Consider the following 16,652-nt stretch of genomic DNA (forward strand, 5'->3'; position numbering starts at 1 on the left):
AATATGAGCAATTTTCTTGAGAAAGTGAACTTATTAACTGGGTGATTCTCCTCTTGGAGCAAAGTGCAGGCATCACTTAATTTTTAAAAATTCTATTACAGTACTTAGTAATAGTGATTTTTTAGTTTGTTAGAACAAGATAATTTATTCACTGTGAATTCCAGAAGAAGGAATTCATTCACATTCTCTTTCCACACTGAAAAAAACACTTAAATGTTAACAATGGACATTGCTCTTTTGACTGGGTAAAATAGTGCACGTATGTTTGATGAGAGAGGTTATTGAAGCATCTAAAATCTTGTTTCTTTTAATTCAGGCTGCTTAGTAGGGAATCATCAGGCAATCAGTGGTTAAATTTTTGGTAATATGTTTTAATTTTTTCTTCATTCCCAAACCTTATTTTGAATTTTTAAGAGATTTCATTATTTTCCAATATTCTAAAATAAGTGCATTAATTTTAGTCTGATAGTCTGCATTGACTTGAGGTTTCCAGCTAATGAACATGCAGTTCATTTTAAAATCTTTCCTGACCCTCTTATTGACTTGCGCCATTTGTACTCTGGTACTGAGAAAGAGTGGAGGTTCAGGTGTTCATTCCCATGCTGATTTTTAATTCTCATAGATCTGATTTTGAATGACTCTTGCATTTATCAAAATTGACTGCACAACACTGCTGTGTACCTCCTGCCAGTCATGTAGATTAAAACTATGATAGGTTGCAGCCATTACCACTTTTAGAAGGTTAGTTATGGAAGTGTTTCCAATGAGACATTACACTCATAAGTATTTGAACCTTCTTCTTTTACCTAAGTTGCCCTTTTTTTGTATGTATATATATATATATATATATATATATATATATATATACTGTTTTTTCTTTAGTCTGATATTTATTGAAAAATAAAAATTGATGTGTGATTATTTTATTTATGTTGAGTTTATTGTGTAATGTCTTGAACAGGATATTTTATTTACCTTCTGCATGATTTTTATTTATTTTTTAAGGCTTAAATTTGACATAACACTTCTAAGAGATGTCAGGTCATTAGTTTCATTAATTTGTACACTAATCTTGAGCATGCATCCTACTTTCTGAAGGATATATTTTTTTAAAATTATAATCTTTATTTTTCCTGTTTTGTTTTTCTCTCTGCACTTCAGTCAGGTAAACTTATTATGGATGCCTTATAAACAGCCCAAAACTCATACAAGAATTCTCTTCATATTTTTCTATTAATTCTCAGCATTTCTGTAACATTAATTTAAAAGGTTTTTATATATTTCCTTTCTGTGTCTAATATTGATTTTAATTCAAAGTGCCAAAGTGCTAAGTTCTATATAAATAAAGAATAAAATTTTTGTTATATAATTCTACCTTTATATTTACTTGGTTCAAATGAGATTATAACTACATTCCTTGTAATTTAGTGGATGTACAAAATCTGTAACATCCTCCAAGAAGTAGCATTCTAAATATGTAAGGATTGAAGTAAGAATAAAATACTTCAGTAGTCAAAGTTGCATTTAATAAACTAATTTCCTTTTATCATATAACTTAATATTAGATGCAGTTTCAATACCTATTGCTAGCATGGTTGTTGACTGTTGAAGCTGATATACCATTCAAATTACAAGCAGTGTTGACGTTTTGTTTGTCTTATATAATTTTAAAGTAATTGTTTACAATTAGGAATTTGCCTCTGATTTTGTTAAGTTTGGCACATACCTTTTTCTTTATAAGTTATTTGTTACAATTGAAAATTTTCAGCAGAAATGCTGCTCACAGGAGTTAACGTCCCCTGTAAGTTACACAATATCCTCACCTACTAAATTGCCTGATTGTTAGGTTGAGTCCATAATCATATATCATAATAATTATTTAATTAAAAAATAATGTATTTAATGTTAATCTTGATCTAAACCCTACTATATTCAACTCAACTGAATTTCACAAATAAAGTTATTTACTCTGTAAATAATGTATATGCCACATAACTTGCACTTGCTAAACGTAACTTAATTTAGTCTTTAAGTGAATCTAATCTCATTCTTAACTTAATTAAGAAACTTAACCAATTATTTAGTCTGAAAATAATGCATTTTACACTTTTCACATTAGTGTTGTATTATGACATTTTTGGTTGAGAGTACTGTGTAACAAGAGGGATACGTCATATACTTCAAGGGTATAAGGTGTTTCAGATAAAAAATTTCAATTGTAATGAATAACTAGTGTACTATATAAAGGCATATTACAGATTTGATCAAAATCGGAGGCGAGTCCCTAATTGTAAACCGTTAACCAATTTTAATACTAATTAATTAATTCTTCAATTTTTATGCACTGTATATTAATGTCATCCTTATTATCTCTTTATCATATCTTTTGCATTCTGTATTGAAGAATTTTTTTGTATTTAAATACTCATCTAAAGAACTAATGTGGTTGAACCACTAGACTGTTAATATTAATAGGAAAATATTACAGTAAAAAAGAAAAGTTGTTTGAAAATGTTAGATATTGTTAAATATTTATTGGTTTATTAAGTAGGTGTTATACATGCTGCACATTGAACAGTTATTTCAAATTTCCTATCTCCTGGATTTTTCTTCTTATCTTACCTCTTACAATTACTTAACTGACCTCACAATTTTTATTTTGTTTTTGTTTTAATCCTTTATTATCTGGTATTTAAATTTTAAAAGTTTTAATTTTTAATAATTATTTTTTCAAGTAAAAATGTAGGTTTTTCTTTTTTCTGGATAGTAATATTTAATTTACAATTTTGTTTATCTATTTTTAGTTGTATTATTGTTAATTTCACCTATTTATTTTTCAGTCACGGTTGGAGATGTACAGAGATCAACAATCCCATGGTAAAGAGTTAAATTGTGACCAGTTGGCTGCTATAGCTAAATATGATGAAGTACTGCAGACATTGGAATTCGCTCGGGAATTATATAAACAGTTTAACGGTATCGCAAATGAAACTGCTAAACAACAAAAGAAGCAGGCTCGGAAAGATGCCCTTGAGAAAGCACAACAGGAATTGGCCAAACTAAAAGAAATACTTATCATTCAGGATGTTTTAACAAATATGGGACAGGATACTGTGAGGGAGGATTTTCTTGCTGGCCGGAATGGAGCGGTAAAATTGACTGAGGAAGATCTACAACATTTGGATAATCTTTTTACGGAAGTTTCACCAAAAAGGGAACTTGAAGATGGTTTACCGCCATTTCCGGAACAGATCCAAAAAGCAGCAGAACATTTAATTTTTTTAGCAGAGGGAAAGAACAAAGAAGTAATAGGAACAACTTATGCAAATCTGAGACAAAAAATTCAGGAAATCCATACCTGTGGTTATTTTGATTCAAGTTCACCTCCTACTGTGGTACCTGATAGTGTTGCAGAGGTACCCACTGTGGTCCCGGCTGAGGAAGAAGATGTTGAAGCTGATGAAGAAGAACCTGAATCCGTACCGACTACAACATTCCAATTAAGTAAAGCGATGGTGCCTCCTCCAGTAATAAATGAGTCTGTTGAACAGACGTCAACGGTTGTAATTCCTCCCCAGCCACCAGTCAGTGAAGTGATCTCATCAGTTTTGTCTGTAGCCAATTCATCGTTCCAGTTTCTTCAGGTGGGTAAAGTTAAATTAAAGTGGATAGTTACTCCTTAGTAGTTGACAAATTAAATTAATTTACTTAATCTGATAAAAAACAATTGGTTGTTGTAAAATAACAATTATTAAAACAGTTGGGAAAATTAGAGTATTAGAGATTTCAACTACAGTTGAAGTTTGGATGTAAGCGTTACAGAAGTAAAAGTCAGATTTTAATCATTTTAGAAGAAAATTAAAAGCTTGATTTTTGACAGCTCTTTGTACCTTAAAGCGAATGTAAGTAGAAGTAGTTTTTAAATTAATTGGATCACAATTTAACAATTTTGAAGTCTACTAAACCAGATATTTTTAGGAAAACAATTTCAGTTTAGGATTTGTGGGGTAAATTTAATTTTAACATGAATAAAAGAGGATGTATTTGATTATATGTGTATGACCTCATCTCATTATGTATGTAAATTAATTTTGATAAATTTAAAAAAATATTTTTTATTTTATTAGCCACTTAACCTTCAGTATTGTTATCGGGAGGTTTTGTGTAGCATTTTAAAAAAACACCTGACCAGTGCATTTTCTTGTTAACAAGTAGTTGTCATTTGTTTTTGACTATTTTCATTTTGTCATATGTATATGACCAGAGAAATAGGCCATAGCCCAATATTGTTTGGTAAATGTTCATAAAATAAGTTTTTCAATCATAATAACATTAATAGCTCTGTTTTTCTTGAGATATATTAATTTTTTTTTGTCTTCCATAAAAGGGTTGATGGCTAATTTACTGGGAAGTTGTTTAGGCTGTATTAAAACTAACTTTCCTTTGTTGACTTGCACTGGCTTATATGCTATATCGCTATATATATGTAAAACTGTTTATGAATTTTTTATTTATTTTATACTTATACCATTACTAAGTCCCTAAATCTGGTTTTTTGTATGTGTGAATAGTTATTCAGCATTTTCGTCTTTTTTGTATTTGAATATTTTAGTTAATTTAATTATTCAAGTGAGTAATGAATTAATAATCAGGTAGTAAGCTGGTTGATTATTAACAAACTGATCTTTGTAAAATAAGACTTTATTTTTAATCTTATTAGTCATTTTTATAACCTTCAGTTTTGGAAGTATTGTTATCAGGAGGCTCTGTGTACTACCCAGGCTCTTGTTAACAAATAGTTGTCAACTTTTTTTTGACTATTTTCATTCTGTCAAAAACCTAAAAAGAAACCTTTAAAGTGTGGATAAATTACAATAATTTTTTTTAAATTGATCTTATTTTGCTCCATACTTATCTCTGCTACTGTGTTGAGAGGAAAATGAATGATGAATGAAGATATATTGAATTTATATCACTTTCTTGTTTCTTGACTATTAGTAAATAGCAAATTTATATCAGATAATAATTTATCCATCAAGATCTGAGCACATTTATATGTATATGTTTTAACAGAACCTTTGTATGTTATTTTTTGTACAAGAATCTTAGAAGGACACTGGGAACTCCAACTATGTCCTGTGTACTATGTACTATGCGGATCATTTGGTGAGGAATTAAATTCTTTCTGTGGAGTGTTAAATTTTGAGAATCTCAGTTTTAAAATTTTTCCATTAAATTATTAGAGGGAATTGATTTTTATTGTAGGAGAAATCTTAAATAGGGAAACAGATAATCTGGACATTTGTCCAAAACTTTTCTGTAGTTCAGTATTTCTTGGTTTTCGGGTGCGACCTGTGAACTTTGGCACTTTACTAGTGGAGACTTGTTTGAAACGTGATAGTTTCTAAAGATGAATAAGATTTTACTCATTTGAATAGTCAAGTTGTGATGCATCTCTTCAGCTTTATTGCCGAAGGAGCTTGATAATGTGGGAATATTTAGAACCAACAAAGTTTTTGGATGCATTTTAAGAGGCTTTTATGGACCTCATAGTTAGTATTTATCCAGAAGGCTTATCTTGATTGCTTGTATTTATCTTTAAGTGTTAGATTGATTACTCTGAATAAGAAATATAGAATTAAGTTTTCATTGTTTATTTTGAATTACTAGTGAATAACCACGCTTCAAAAGTAGGATAACAAAGTTACAAGTGATCTGGATGTTTTTTATTATTTTGTTTTTATCCATATTTTATTACACATTTCTGGTATGTTTATTGATGATTGTTAAATACTTAAAACGCTATCTAGGGTATAGATTTAAAGTAAATTCTTGTAAATAGTTTTAAAGCATATTCTCTTTTGGAATTTATTTCAGAAATCGCCAGTTCTTTATTTATATTTAATAATTTTTTTTTGTAATATTATAACATTTCATATTTAAGAGCAAAATTTTGACTTTTCTAATTATTTGATTGATACATACTTGGTGCCTAAAAAAATTATAAGTGTGATTACTGGTCTTGAATAATGCTGATCTTTTACTTGATGTTAAATTAAACTCGCTCAGTTAAATACAGGTGTTTTATCAAAATATTCTTCATGAAGTGGAGGTATTACATATGTGTTAACAAAAGAAAAAACTTATCTTTGAATAATATTTATTATCTTACCAACAATTTTATGAAAATAATTGCTCTCTGAACAACAGCTGCTGTTTCACCATTGTTAATTACAGTATGTAAGTAGTTTTATAATTTTAATTGGAAAATTGACGTGAAGAAAAAAATTTCCATTGTAACACAAAAAAATTTCCATTGTAACACAGAGAAACCTTGATCACCTTTGGTAGTTTTCACATTGCTTTAAGTAGTCAGATAGTTGCTATATTATACATGTAAGTAAAGTATTTGAACCACTTTCAGACAGAAGGATTAAATATTGTACTCGTACTAATAGAAATGTTTATTTTCTTCATATTTTAATATTATGTTATTTGAAATTGAAGTTTTTATGCACATACTGATCATAGTTTGTATGCTTATATATGTGTATTATGGAAAAACATACTCATCTCTATAAAGTTTCCTTTCTTTAGTGGGAACTAAAATAACAAGTGTTTTAAAGAAAATTTCTATCATATTGAAAACAAAAATTAGGAAATATCTTTTTAATTCCTTTTTTCTATTTTTAAATTTTCTTAAAAATTTTTTTCTTTTTTTAATATATGATCTCTTAACAAAGTTATGGTGTGTTGAATATTTGCTAGTGGGAAAACAGGCAACATTATAGTACTTTTTTGTGTTATTTTCCATAAATCATACAAAAAGTAAAATAATTCTTATGAAAAACAAAATACAACTTTCAACAATAATTCAGAAAAGAACCAACTTTAATGTTACATAAAACTCAATTTTTACATCATGGTTCATAATTTATATTGTTAACTGTAATTTTAGAAGTTTATAAAATAAATTATTTTCTTTAAGAATAACTTTTACATTATGTATGTACAAATTATATTGTAATGTTATATTTTAGAATATATTGTTGATTTATGTTTTCAGGATTCAGAGCTGGATTCACCAGATGTTGTTCCTCCAACTGCACCACCGGCTTCAGCTTTGCCAATACCAACACAGACATTTACAAACCAAAATTTTGTGCCTCCACAGAGCTATCCCCAACAACAGCCACCTCCACAACCTCAGCCTGTTTATACAGCGATGCCAATATCTGGACAACAAGCTCCTTATACACCTTTTACATCTCAACCGCCACCACCTCAACCTCAGCCGGCTACATTTCAACCACAAGCACAACCTCCTGCACAGGCTCAACCACAACAGCAACAGCAGCAGCAACCACCAGCACAAGTTGAACGGTTGACTGATTGGAATGATGCATCCAGTGGTGCAGTTATAGACAGTTCTGATTGGAATGCACAGTGTGATGCTGCAGCTGCAGCTGCAGCTGCAGCTGCTGCATCTGCATCTGACAACGCGTGGCAGCAGCAGCAGCAACAACCACAACAGAAACATCAGCAGTCTGATTCTTGGGCAAATGAAATGCATCTTGTGAACAATGATGGTATATTAGGCATTGCTTATTTAGTAGTATAAGGCAAAAGTAAATTTTTCTGTATTTATTTTTTATTTCTATTTATTAATTTGTTGAATTAAATTTCTTGAAGTACTGCTAGTTTCCCTATCCAAACCTTTTATTTTCCTTCGTTTCTTACAATAATATGTTTTAAATTAATGATTGAACAAACTTTTAAAAGTAAGTGCCCGTAATTAACCCCACTTCATAAAATAAACAGTAATTAAGGGAATGGAATCGAAAATATATTGCCTAAGTAAGAAATTGTCTAGAAAAAAAATGCTATCCTAAATTCCTCTAATAAAAAAAAAAGTAAAAACTGATGAAAAAATTTGCACAATTGTAAACTAATTTGTAAATGCTGTGCTATTGATTATTTTCAAGAGATGATTTAGTAAAACTGAAATTTAAACTTCAATTAAAGTATAAAAAATTTTACTTATAAAAAGTTTTAAAAAAATTCAGTTTTCCTACAAATTTTTTTTTATTGTAATAGTGAATGAATATAAAGTATTTACAAAAATGAGCTTAACATTTTGTTTAAGGAATTTAATGTTTTTTATTGGCTTTTTATTAATCAAAGTATGTAATTAAATTCCTATTTAATGTCTTCGCAGAAGTAATAAAATTTATCATTTAAATTGATAAGATAAATTTAAGTGTGTAAGTTGTCACAATTGTGATTACCTATAAATGTTTAAAAACGTAAGTATTTAGTTTTTTAATAATTCCTGTTTTAACCTACTAAATTCAAACAATTTGTTAGTTGTATAGTTTCTAGGTACCTATTTGACATGTTAGGCGATTTGTATTTGTTTACCTCTTTGGAACACCTCAAACGTTTTTTGCTAAATTTATGAATAAATTTATCAGAGATAGAACTTTAAAATTGTAAAAAAAATTTAAATAACTATTAAATTATTTGAGAATTTAGGAAAAAAAGTAGATCTATAGATAGACTGAAGTGTTCCAGAACAAAGAAAGAAAGAAAATTGAAAAAAAAACTGTGTTATAACCAAAAGTATATCTAGTATAAAAACCAAATTTTTAAACAAATGTACTTTACATTTTTTTTTTTGGTCAGGTGTCTAACAGCCTCCATCCGCCCACACAGACGGTACTGTTGGGCTCCCATTGACTAAAACTCCTCCCCCTCAACAACATGTGGATACCAGCTATAAGCACAACACAATCTGTGGTAGGAATTGCCGTATTGCCTGTCAGAAAATGGGCGGCAAGGAACACAGCAAATCCCACAGGTACTGACTGAACACGTACATCCGCATCTGAGCCTAACTCAACCTGATCTTATCTAACCTAAGTAACTGATGTAGATGGGTGCCCCCACCCCTGTAGGCTGGCAGCCTCCACCTGAATTTCTTTGCGATAATCAGGTATCCATGACTCCTGATGTCTCTATAGACCTCCCTGCACAGCTACTTCCAACAGTCCCTCTTGGACTTCATGATGGACAACTTATGCTTCCTCCTGGACTTGATAAAACAAAAACTCTTGTCATTTCTCACTGTCCCATGGTTTAGCCTTTGGTCCTCCATTGTGCTGAACAGCAAGCATTCCTCAGTTCAGCAGGTTCAGTAGACCCACTTGGCCTGGGTGGTCTTGTGACAAAAATTCCTGCAGTCTCACAGACTGTCATGACCACCTATACAAGGCATTCAGCTTCATGTCGTTCTCTTCATCTAACCTGGCCATAATTATTTCCCAGAATTTAACACAACCATACCACACCCGGTCATCGCTACTGCTGCTTGTCAAAAACACAGCATCCATTTCATACAAGATGATTCTCTAAATGCTTAGTGAGATTCATCTGAGACCTCCCAAAAGTCGATCCCTCCAGTATGGCCAGCACTGATGAGAGTTGGATCAAGCCACAAACTACCATTGTTCCTCCCAAATGTAGGAAGATAGCTTTGTTCACACAATCCAATCCTGTCACGCCTATCAGGTAGTTTTAACATGAAGCTTCTGGGGCTTTCAACTCGATGGCCCCAAGCTCTAGGCTTCACATTAAAATCACCAGCGACTATGACCATATGGCATAGAAGCCTCCTGATCTTGGCAAACACACAGAAGTCAATGGTACAGATGTTGGGCAAGCAGTAGAAGCAGCTGAAGAAGATAAACTGCTCTAAGTCAACCCAAACAAAGTCCTCGCTACCACCACTACATAGCAGCAGTATACCTGCCTTAACTATAGAGTCAGTCCATTCCAAGTGGTCCAGCACGGTCGCCACATCTCAGAAAAAATTCATGTTTTCTTGGTGGATTTCCTTATGTTTTGCTAGTTCAAAACTAATTTTTTAACATTTTTATTGTATCCGGTTCAAGAATGATGACCATTTTTGTTTTAAGACCCGCACTGATTTTGTATTAGCAGACATCTACAATTTTCTAAATTACTCAGCACTCAGTTGTCCTGGCTTTTTAATTAAAATGTATTGTATTGTGTTTGGTATATTCTGGCCTACAATTTGAAGCTCTTACCTTTCTAATACAATTTTGATCATTTACACATTGAAACCCAAAGTAATCCAGTGTGAATGAACAAAATTCAATTTTTTCTGTGCTTTTGTATATGAGTGAAGTTAATTTATTTAAAATATAATAATATTATATTAATTAATTAATGTAAATACAATTTTAAAAATTGAATTTTTTAATTTTTTTCAATTTTTCAGTTGCAATACCTCTGTTGGGGGACCAGATAAAAATCTGAAAATTGCACACGTAAAACGTCTTTATGGTCAAGTTTCAGTATAAATTTCAACTTTGAGATACAACTCAAAGTAAGTATAAATAAATGTTGAATTTGAGCAAAAAATAGTTGATTTCCACATCCAGGATAAGTGGGCATAAGGAGTTTCTTTATTATTTCTAAGTCATTTTCAACTAAGAAAACTGCTTACTTCTTTAAAATAAAGGAATTACCTTGTTTTAAATAAGTATGTAAACAGTCTAATATATAATTTTGAATTATTTTAGATACAAAGTTTCTTTTTATCAAAATAATGTTATCCTGAAGTCAGGTCCTATACCAGCTAATTATTGAAAATTGTTTATAAAAGATAATAAATTAATTCATTATTAAAAAAAGCCTAAATTAATTTAATTATTAATAAATAAGTTAGTTATGTTTGTAAATCAATTGAAAACAATTAAGTTATACTAGTGAATAAATATTTTGAAAGACAAATATTACAAAAATGAATATATATATAAAATTGTGTTAAAAGTAAAATAATTGTGTATTTTAAATTGTGTTATAGTGTGTTTGTCTGTGTGTGCTTGTGCGCGCACATATATACCTTGTATATATTGTATATATATAAGGTCTGTCCGGAAAGTAATGTCATAAAGTCTACAAGTATGAAAAAAAACATTTATTTACATAAGAATAATAATAATACCTGTGCACTAATTTAAATGTCAGGAAAAGATTTTTGAAAGTGTATGTTTGGAGTGTCGCTTTATATGGAAGTGAAACTTGGACAATCGGAGTATCTGAGAAGAAAAGATTAGAAGCTTTTGAAATGTGGTGCTATAGGAGAATGTTAAAAATCAGATGGGTGGATAAAGTGACAAATGAAGAGGTATTGCGGCAAATAGATGAAGAAAGAAGCATTTGGAAAAATATAGTTAAAAGAAGAGACAGACTTATAGGCCACATACTAAGGCATCCTGGAATAGTCGCTTTGATATTGGAAGGACAGGTAGAACGAAAAAATTGTGAAGGCAGGCCACGTTTGGAATATGTAAAACAAATTGTTAGGGATGTAGGATGTAGAGGGTATACTGAAATGAAACGACTAGCACTAGATAGGGAATCTTGGAGAGCTGCATCAAAACAGTCAAATGACTGAAGACAAAAAAAAACCTGTGCATTAAAATTCTTCAAAATATTGACCTACAGCATCGATACATTTTTACCAGCGGGATTTTCAGTCTGCGAAGGTATCCTGGAAGGCCTGTTCAGGAAGTGCGTTAAAAGCAACGGCTTTTAACCGTTGCAGCTTGTGAAATGTCACAAGCTGCTTTCATGTTGTCAATTGTTCTGTAACGATTGACGAAACAAAAAGAAATCTGCAGGAGCCAAATCGGGACTTTAGGATGGCTGGGGCAGCATTGCCACGTTAGATTTGGCCAGGTAAGTCACGGCAAAGGCAGTGTAGGTTGGCGCGTTGTTATTGTCATGTAGATTCCAATTGCCGCTGATGTTCTGGATCCTTGCTCTCAGTCTCTTGAGTACTTCTACGTAAGATTTAGAGTTAACGGTTCTCTCAGGAGGTATAAACTCATGGTTGACAATCCCCCTTATGTCAAAAAACACAATAAGCATGGGTCTTTATCTTTAATTTGCTCATTTGATCCTTCTTGTGGCAAGGGGATGCCAAGGTGTGCCACTCAGCACTTTGCTTCTTCATTTTAGGTTCATACTGTATCCATGTTTCATCACCCATGATAACATTGTCCAAAATGTGAGAATCATTTTCACACATTTCCAAAACATCTTGACTAATTTCCACTGGTGAAATTTTTGGTCAAAAATTCTTGGAACAAGCTTGCAAGCTTCGCATATACTTTTCTCATGTGCAAATTCGTAGTCACAATCTCATGGACAATTGTTTTTGGAATATTTTGTTTTTGGTTGCCATTAATTGAGCACCCGTTTCATGGTCTGTTTGCAAAAGTTCTTTCACACAAGTCACATTTTCATTGTTTGAGGAGGTTGATGGGCGTCCAGAGCAGGCTTCATTTTTGACCTCTTCAGGGCCTTCAAAAACTCCTTGTACCATCTGTAGACTTGTCTTTGTGATAAACACTCATCCTCGAAGACCTGATGAACCGTTGGAAAAGTTTCCACTGAAAACTTGCAGAGTTTCACATAAAACTTGATCACATATCTTTGTTCCAGTGACTGCTGCATCGCAACTTGTACAAGAGATGAAACAGAGATTTATGAAATCGCCCATCCTTCACATCTGAGAGCTCAGAGACAGCTGAGCAAGCACTTGCATTTTGTGGTAGTTGACTTCACCACTATTGATCCCTGCAGATAATAGAGCGCGCTGCAACGAACAATCGCTTCACAATAAAAGTATGACATTACTTTCCGGACAGACTTTGTTTATATTATATATATATATATATACACACACACACACACACAATTTATACTGTTGACAGATAATTATTAGTTAATAATAGTTATAATTAGTCACAATTCTCTATAGGTAGGTTCAGGATTGTATAGGCGCTGCAAGTAGTACAATTCTTTGCCTACATTGTATTGTCTTTCCCCTTCACCAATATTTGTCTCGCTTTACTATATGCTTTTTTTCAAGTGTACAGTTGTGTGATGTGTTAGCAAAATGGAGTGTCATTGTTCTGTTGAAGTTTTTACTAATGAAGCTTGCCCATAAAACTGAGTGTGGGAGATTTTCCTAAAGACATTCATTAAATCAGTTAAAGATTATAGTGAAGAAAAAGTGTTGTTTTTTTTAAATGAAAACTGAGGTCATTTCAACTTGTAAATATCATGAAATAAAATAGTATAAAAAAGTCTTCATCTCTATGGATAGTCTTGCTCAAATTCTTTCAAAAAACTTAAAAAAGGTCTATAACAAAAAGCTTAAGTGAATAGCTTTGGATTCTAAGAATATAAGGGTTCCTGTCAATCTTATACCAGGAAAATCATTGTGCCCAACATGTTACTCTAAAATATTTAATTATTGTGAACAAAGAAAGGGATGGCGAAAGTTCAGATAAAAAATTTTACAACTCATCAGAAATGATAAAAAAGGTAGATTCAGATTGTGCTATCTAGGTTTATCACCTGCTTGAAAAATTAGGAAATTAAATGAAGAAAAAAGATCTGCAGCCTTGAAAGATTGGAAAAATTCCTACCATGGCCAGAAAAAATTTAGCAGTTTCATTTCAAAACAAAAGTTCCTACTTCTGATTCAGATGACAGTCCTTAAAATTTACAAAACGAATATGATAATACGATAGAAAAACTAAATGTCATATTTCCAATTTAGAGAATAAAATTAAAATTATCAGTTTACTTATAAACTCTTAGAGCCAAGCAAAAGGTAGCAATGAATTTTAAGTGTCAAAATGTGTAGTTAAATAAACAAGAAATCTTGTAAAAGAACAGGTTATTTTAACTGAATTATAAAAAAGGAGAGTATCAAATGTAATATGTGAATTGTAAAAATTCACATATTCAAAAAGTTTTTATGAAGATGATGAATTATAAAAATTATATTAAGGTTCAAAGACTAAAATGGTTAATAATTTAAGTACTTAATAATTTAAACGAGCCATTTTCTGAGTTTAAAAAGAACTCTGACATTAAAATTGGAAGATCAAAATTCTTTGAGTTAAGACCAAATTGGTATGTTGTTGCAGGGGCAGCTGGCACTCATAATGTATGTGTCTGTTTATACTACCATAACATAAAGTTGATGATTAATGGTGTCAATCTTAAAGTTGATTGTAAGGATCTTCTGAAAATTCTGGTATCAAAACGGTTAATTATTATTATATGATAAAAGAATGTCCAGGTTGACATGTTTAAAGAGGACTCAATGCCCCAGACAATATAGGACAAAAACAATGGGTGACACAAGACAGAACTGAAATGATGCCAGCTTCCGTGGCACAGACATTCGGTCTTATGCTTTTGGGCGACTGAAACGGATGGTGGCAGAAGAAATGCCAAGCAAACCCAATTTAATCCACCAGGACTAAGAACTTCATTCCCAAAAAATGAAAAGGACCAAGTTGGGTGCCAATAAAAAAATATATAGAAGCAGCTTACACCTGTAATTCACCACAGTGTCTGGGTACACTTTTAACATCATACCCAGACTTTGTGAAGAAATCCCACAAAACTGATTAAAGATGGGAAGACATTATACAGTTGTCAGTTTAATAATTGTTAATTCAGTGCTAAAGTGATAAGGAAAACAATTTGTTACATTTTACCTGATTGCTGTTTTAATTCCGTTTTTGAAGATTTATTTCATTACAGCCATTAAATTTAACATTATATAATGTTGCAAGCCTACATACCACACAATTTAATGTGTATCCTGTATTGTTATCTTAGTTTGATATATGTTTAAGTAATTGAATTATATTCTTATGCCCATTTATTCCAGATGTGGAAATCAAGCAATTTTTGCTCAAATTCAAAATTTGTTTGTAATTACTTGGAGTTGAATCTCAAAGTTGAAGTTTTGTGCTGTAGAGACCTTTATGTGTGCAGTTTTTAGATTTATATGTGTTCCCCCAACAGAGATCTTGCAGCTGAAAAATTGAAAAAAAATCAGTTTTTGATAAGGTGAACTACTCACCATTGATATTTTATATAAAGTAACTAACTCATTTATAAAAGCACAGAAAAAAATTGAGGCTAAGAAACTGTTCCTTCTTTGAGAAATTACTCTACAAAGATTGAATTTTGTTCATTTGTATTTGATAACTTTGGGCTACAAAGTGTACATGAACAAAACCATATTACATAGATAAATAGGGCTTTGATTTGGAGGCCAGAATATACTGAACACAATACACTTTTTCTAAAAAGCCTAGAACAACCCAGTGCTGAATAACAGAAAATTGCGATGCATTCTTAATATCACCAATAGCTTAAAACTCTAGTCTGGTCCCACCGCCCTAGCCGATACCTTCCCTTATCACACCCTCATCACTACTAGTCTGTGTTCTTGATATGGACAATGACCTTTCTATCCACCCTGCTGCAGAAAAAAAAATCAACGCCTGCTATACATTCATGAAGAATGGCCTTAAGAGATTTCACCGCCTTAACCTCACTTCTTACATGGATGTGGTGTTCATTATTTGTCCCCTCCTAATGGAAGGGGAATCATGCCCACCTCCTCCTCCAGGACCTTTCTTTAACTTTCTTATTAAGGTCCAACATCTTTCAGAACAAGTGTTGTGAGTGGACGGCGCTCTCCTGTCTCCATTTAGGGTCAGCTCCCTCTTTAGCCATCTTCTGACTTCTCTATGAAAGGAGCCATCAAATGTCTGGCTTTGCCTTCTATCCACTTACTCGAGAATCTGCCTAACACACATGCCTTGTTTGTGAAAATCAACCTGTGTGAGTCCTTCAAAACCTTTTTCACAGCTTTATTTGTAGCAACTATAGCTGACCCTTTGTCCTCTACTGTATTTACAATTATAAGTAAAACAATATCTAAATTGAGGTCATCGCTTATCAGAATGAACCTGTTGTTACTCTGTAATCAGGTTCCCAGATTTAATCTTTCCTCCTTAAAGGAGGAGTTTCTTAAAATATTTGCAGTTATCCTTGATGCTTTTGGTATATCCAGTGTTTGCAATGGTCAGATCTTGGATCAGAGCAATGTCTTTGTGACTGACAGAGACCAGCAGCTCTTTAACTTCAGTGGTTCCGACAAGCACCTCTGAGGGGCATTTCCTCGACATTAGCCAAGCAACCTCGTCATCAGGAACTCTCCTTGAGCAGAGCCCTAATATCTGAAACTCGACCTTTATTTTTTTATCTGTATCACACAACAGACATACATTGACATGATCAGTGTCTTCCAGTTTCTCTTTTGGTGCAGAGCTGAGTCACAAGCTTCTCCAGCTTTACATTGGCCTGCTTCAGTTGCTTTTAGCGTTCTTGCCTACATGACTGTGAGTCATGACATCCATGATCCTGGTGACAAGCCTATCTATCAAACCAGGTACCCTAGTTCTCCAGCCTCGCTGACAGGTCTATAAGTCTCAGTTAGTGTGGACAGATGCAAATAAAAAGGATCATCCGTGTCACCTCTAAAGAAAAAACTGTGTAAAGTAGTCACCTGCACTAACTCTGGGGCTTAGCACCAGAAGGTTCAGAATAGCTCTCTCTCTCTCTTGAACTCTGTAACATAAGAAAATACAGTTGCTTAACAACCTTAAACAAATTCGTTGTGAAATTGAATTTAAGATTGATAAGTAAAAAAGAATACTAGTTACTAATAATAACTA

General features: G+C 32.2%; 1 protein-coding gene across 1 annotated transcript in view; it reads left to right on the forward strand.

The window, feature by feature from the left end:
- The window catches only part of Capr (Cell cycle associated protein caprin family member), a 57,229-nt gene that overhangs the window by 14,088 nt on the left and 26,489 nt on the right, over positions 1–16,652 (forward strand). The window contains exons 2-3 of the mRNA XM_075355950.1: positions 2,841–3,644; positions 7,067–7,589. Of these exons, the coding sequence (XP_075212065.1) occupies positions 2,841–3,644; positions 7,067–7,589 (1,327 nt within the window). The remainder of the gene's footprint in view (positions 1–2,840; positions 3,645–7,066; positions 7,590–16,652) is intronic.

Source organism: Lycorma delicatula, chromosome 2, assembly GCF_047948215.1.
Source record: "Lycorma delicatula isolate Av1 chromosome 2, ASM4794821v1, whole genome shotgun sequence".
Lineage (NCBI taxonomy): Eukaryota > Metazoa > Arthropoda > Insecta > Hemiptera > Fulgoridae > Lycorma > Lycorma delicatula.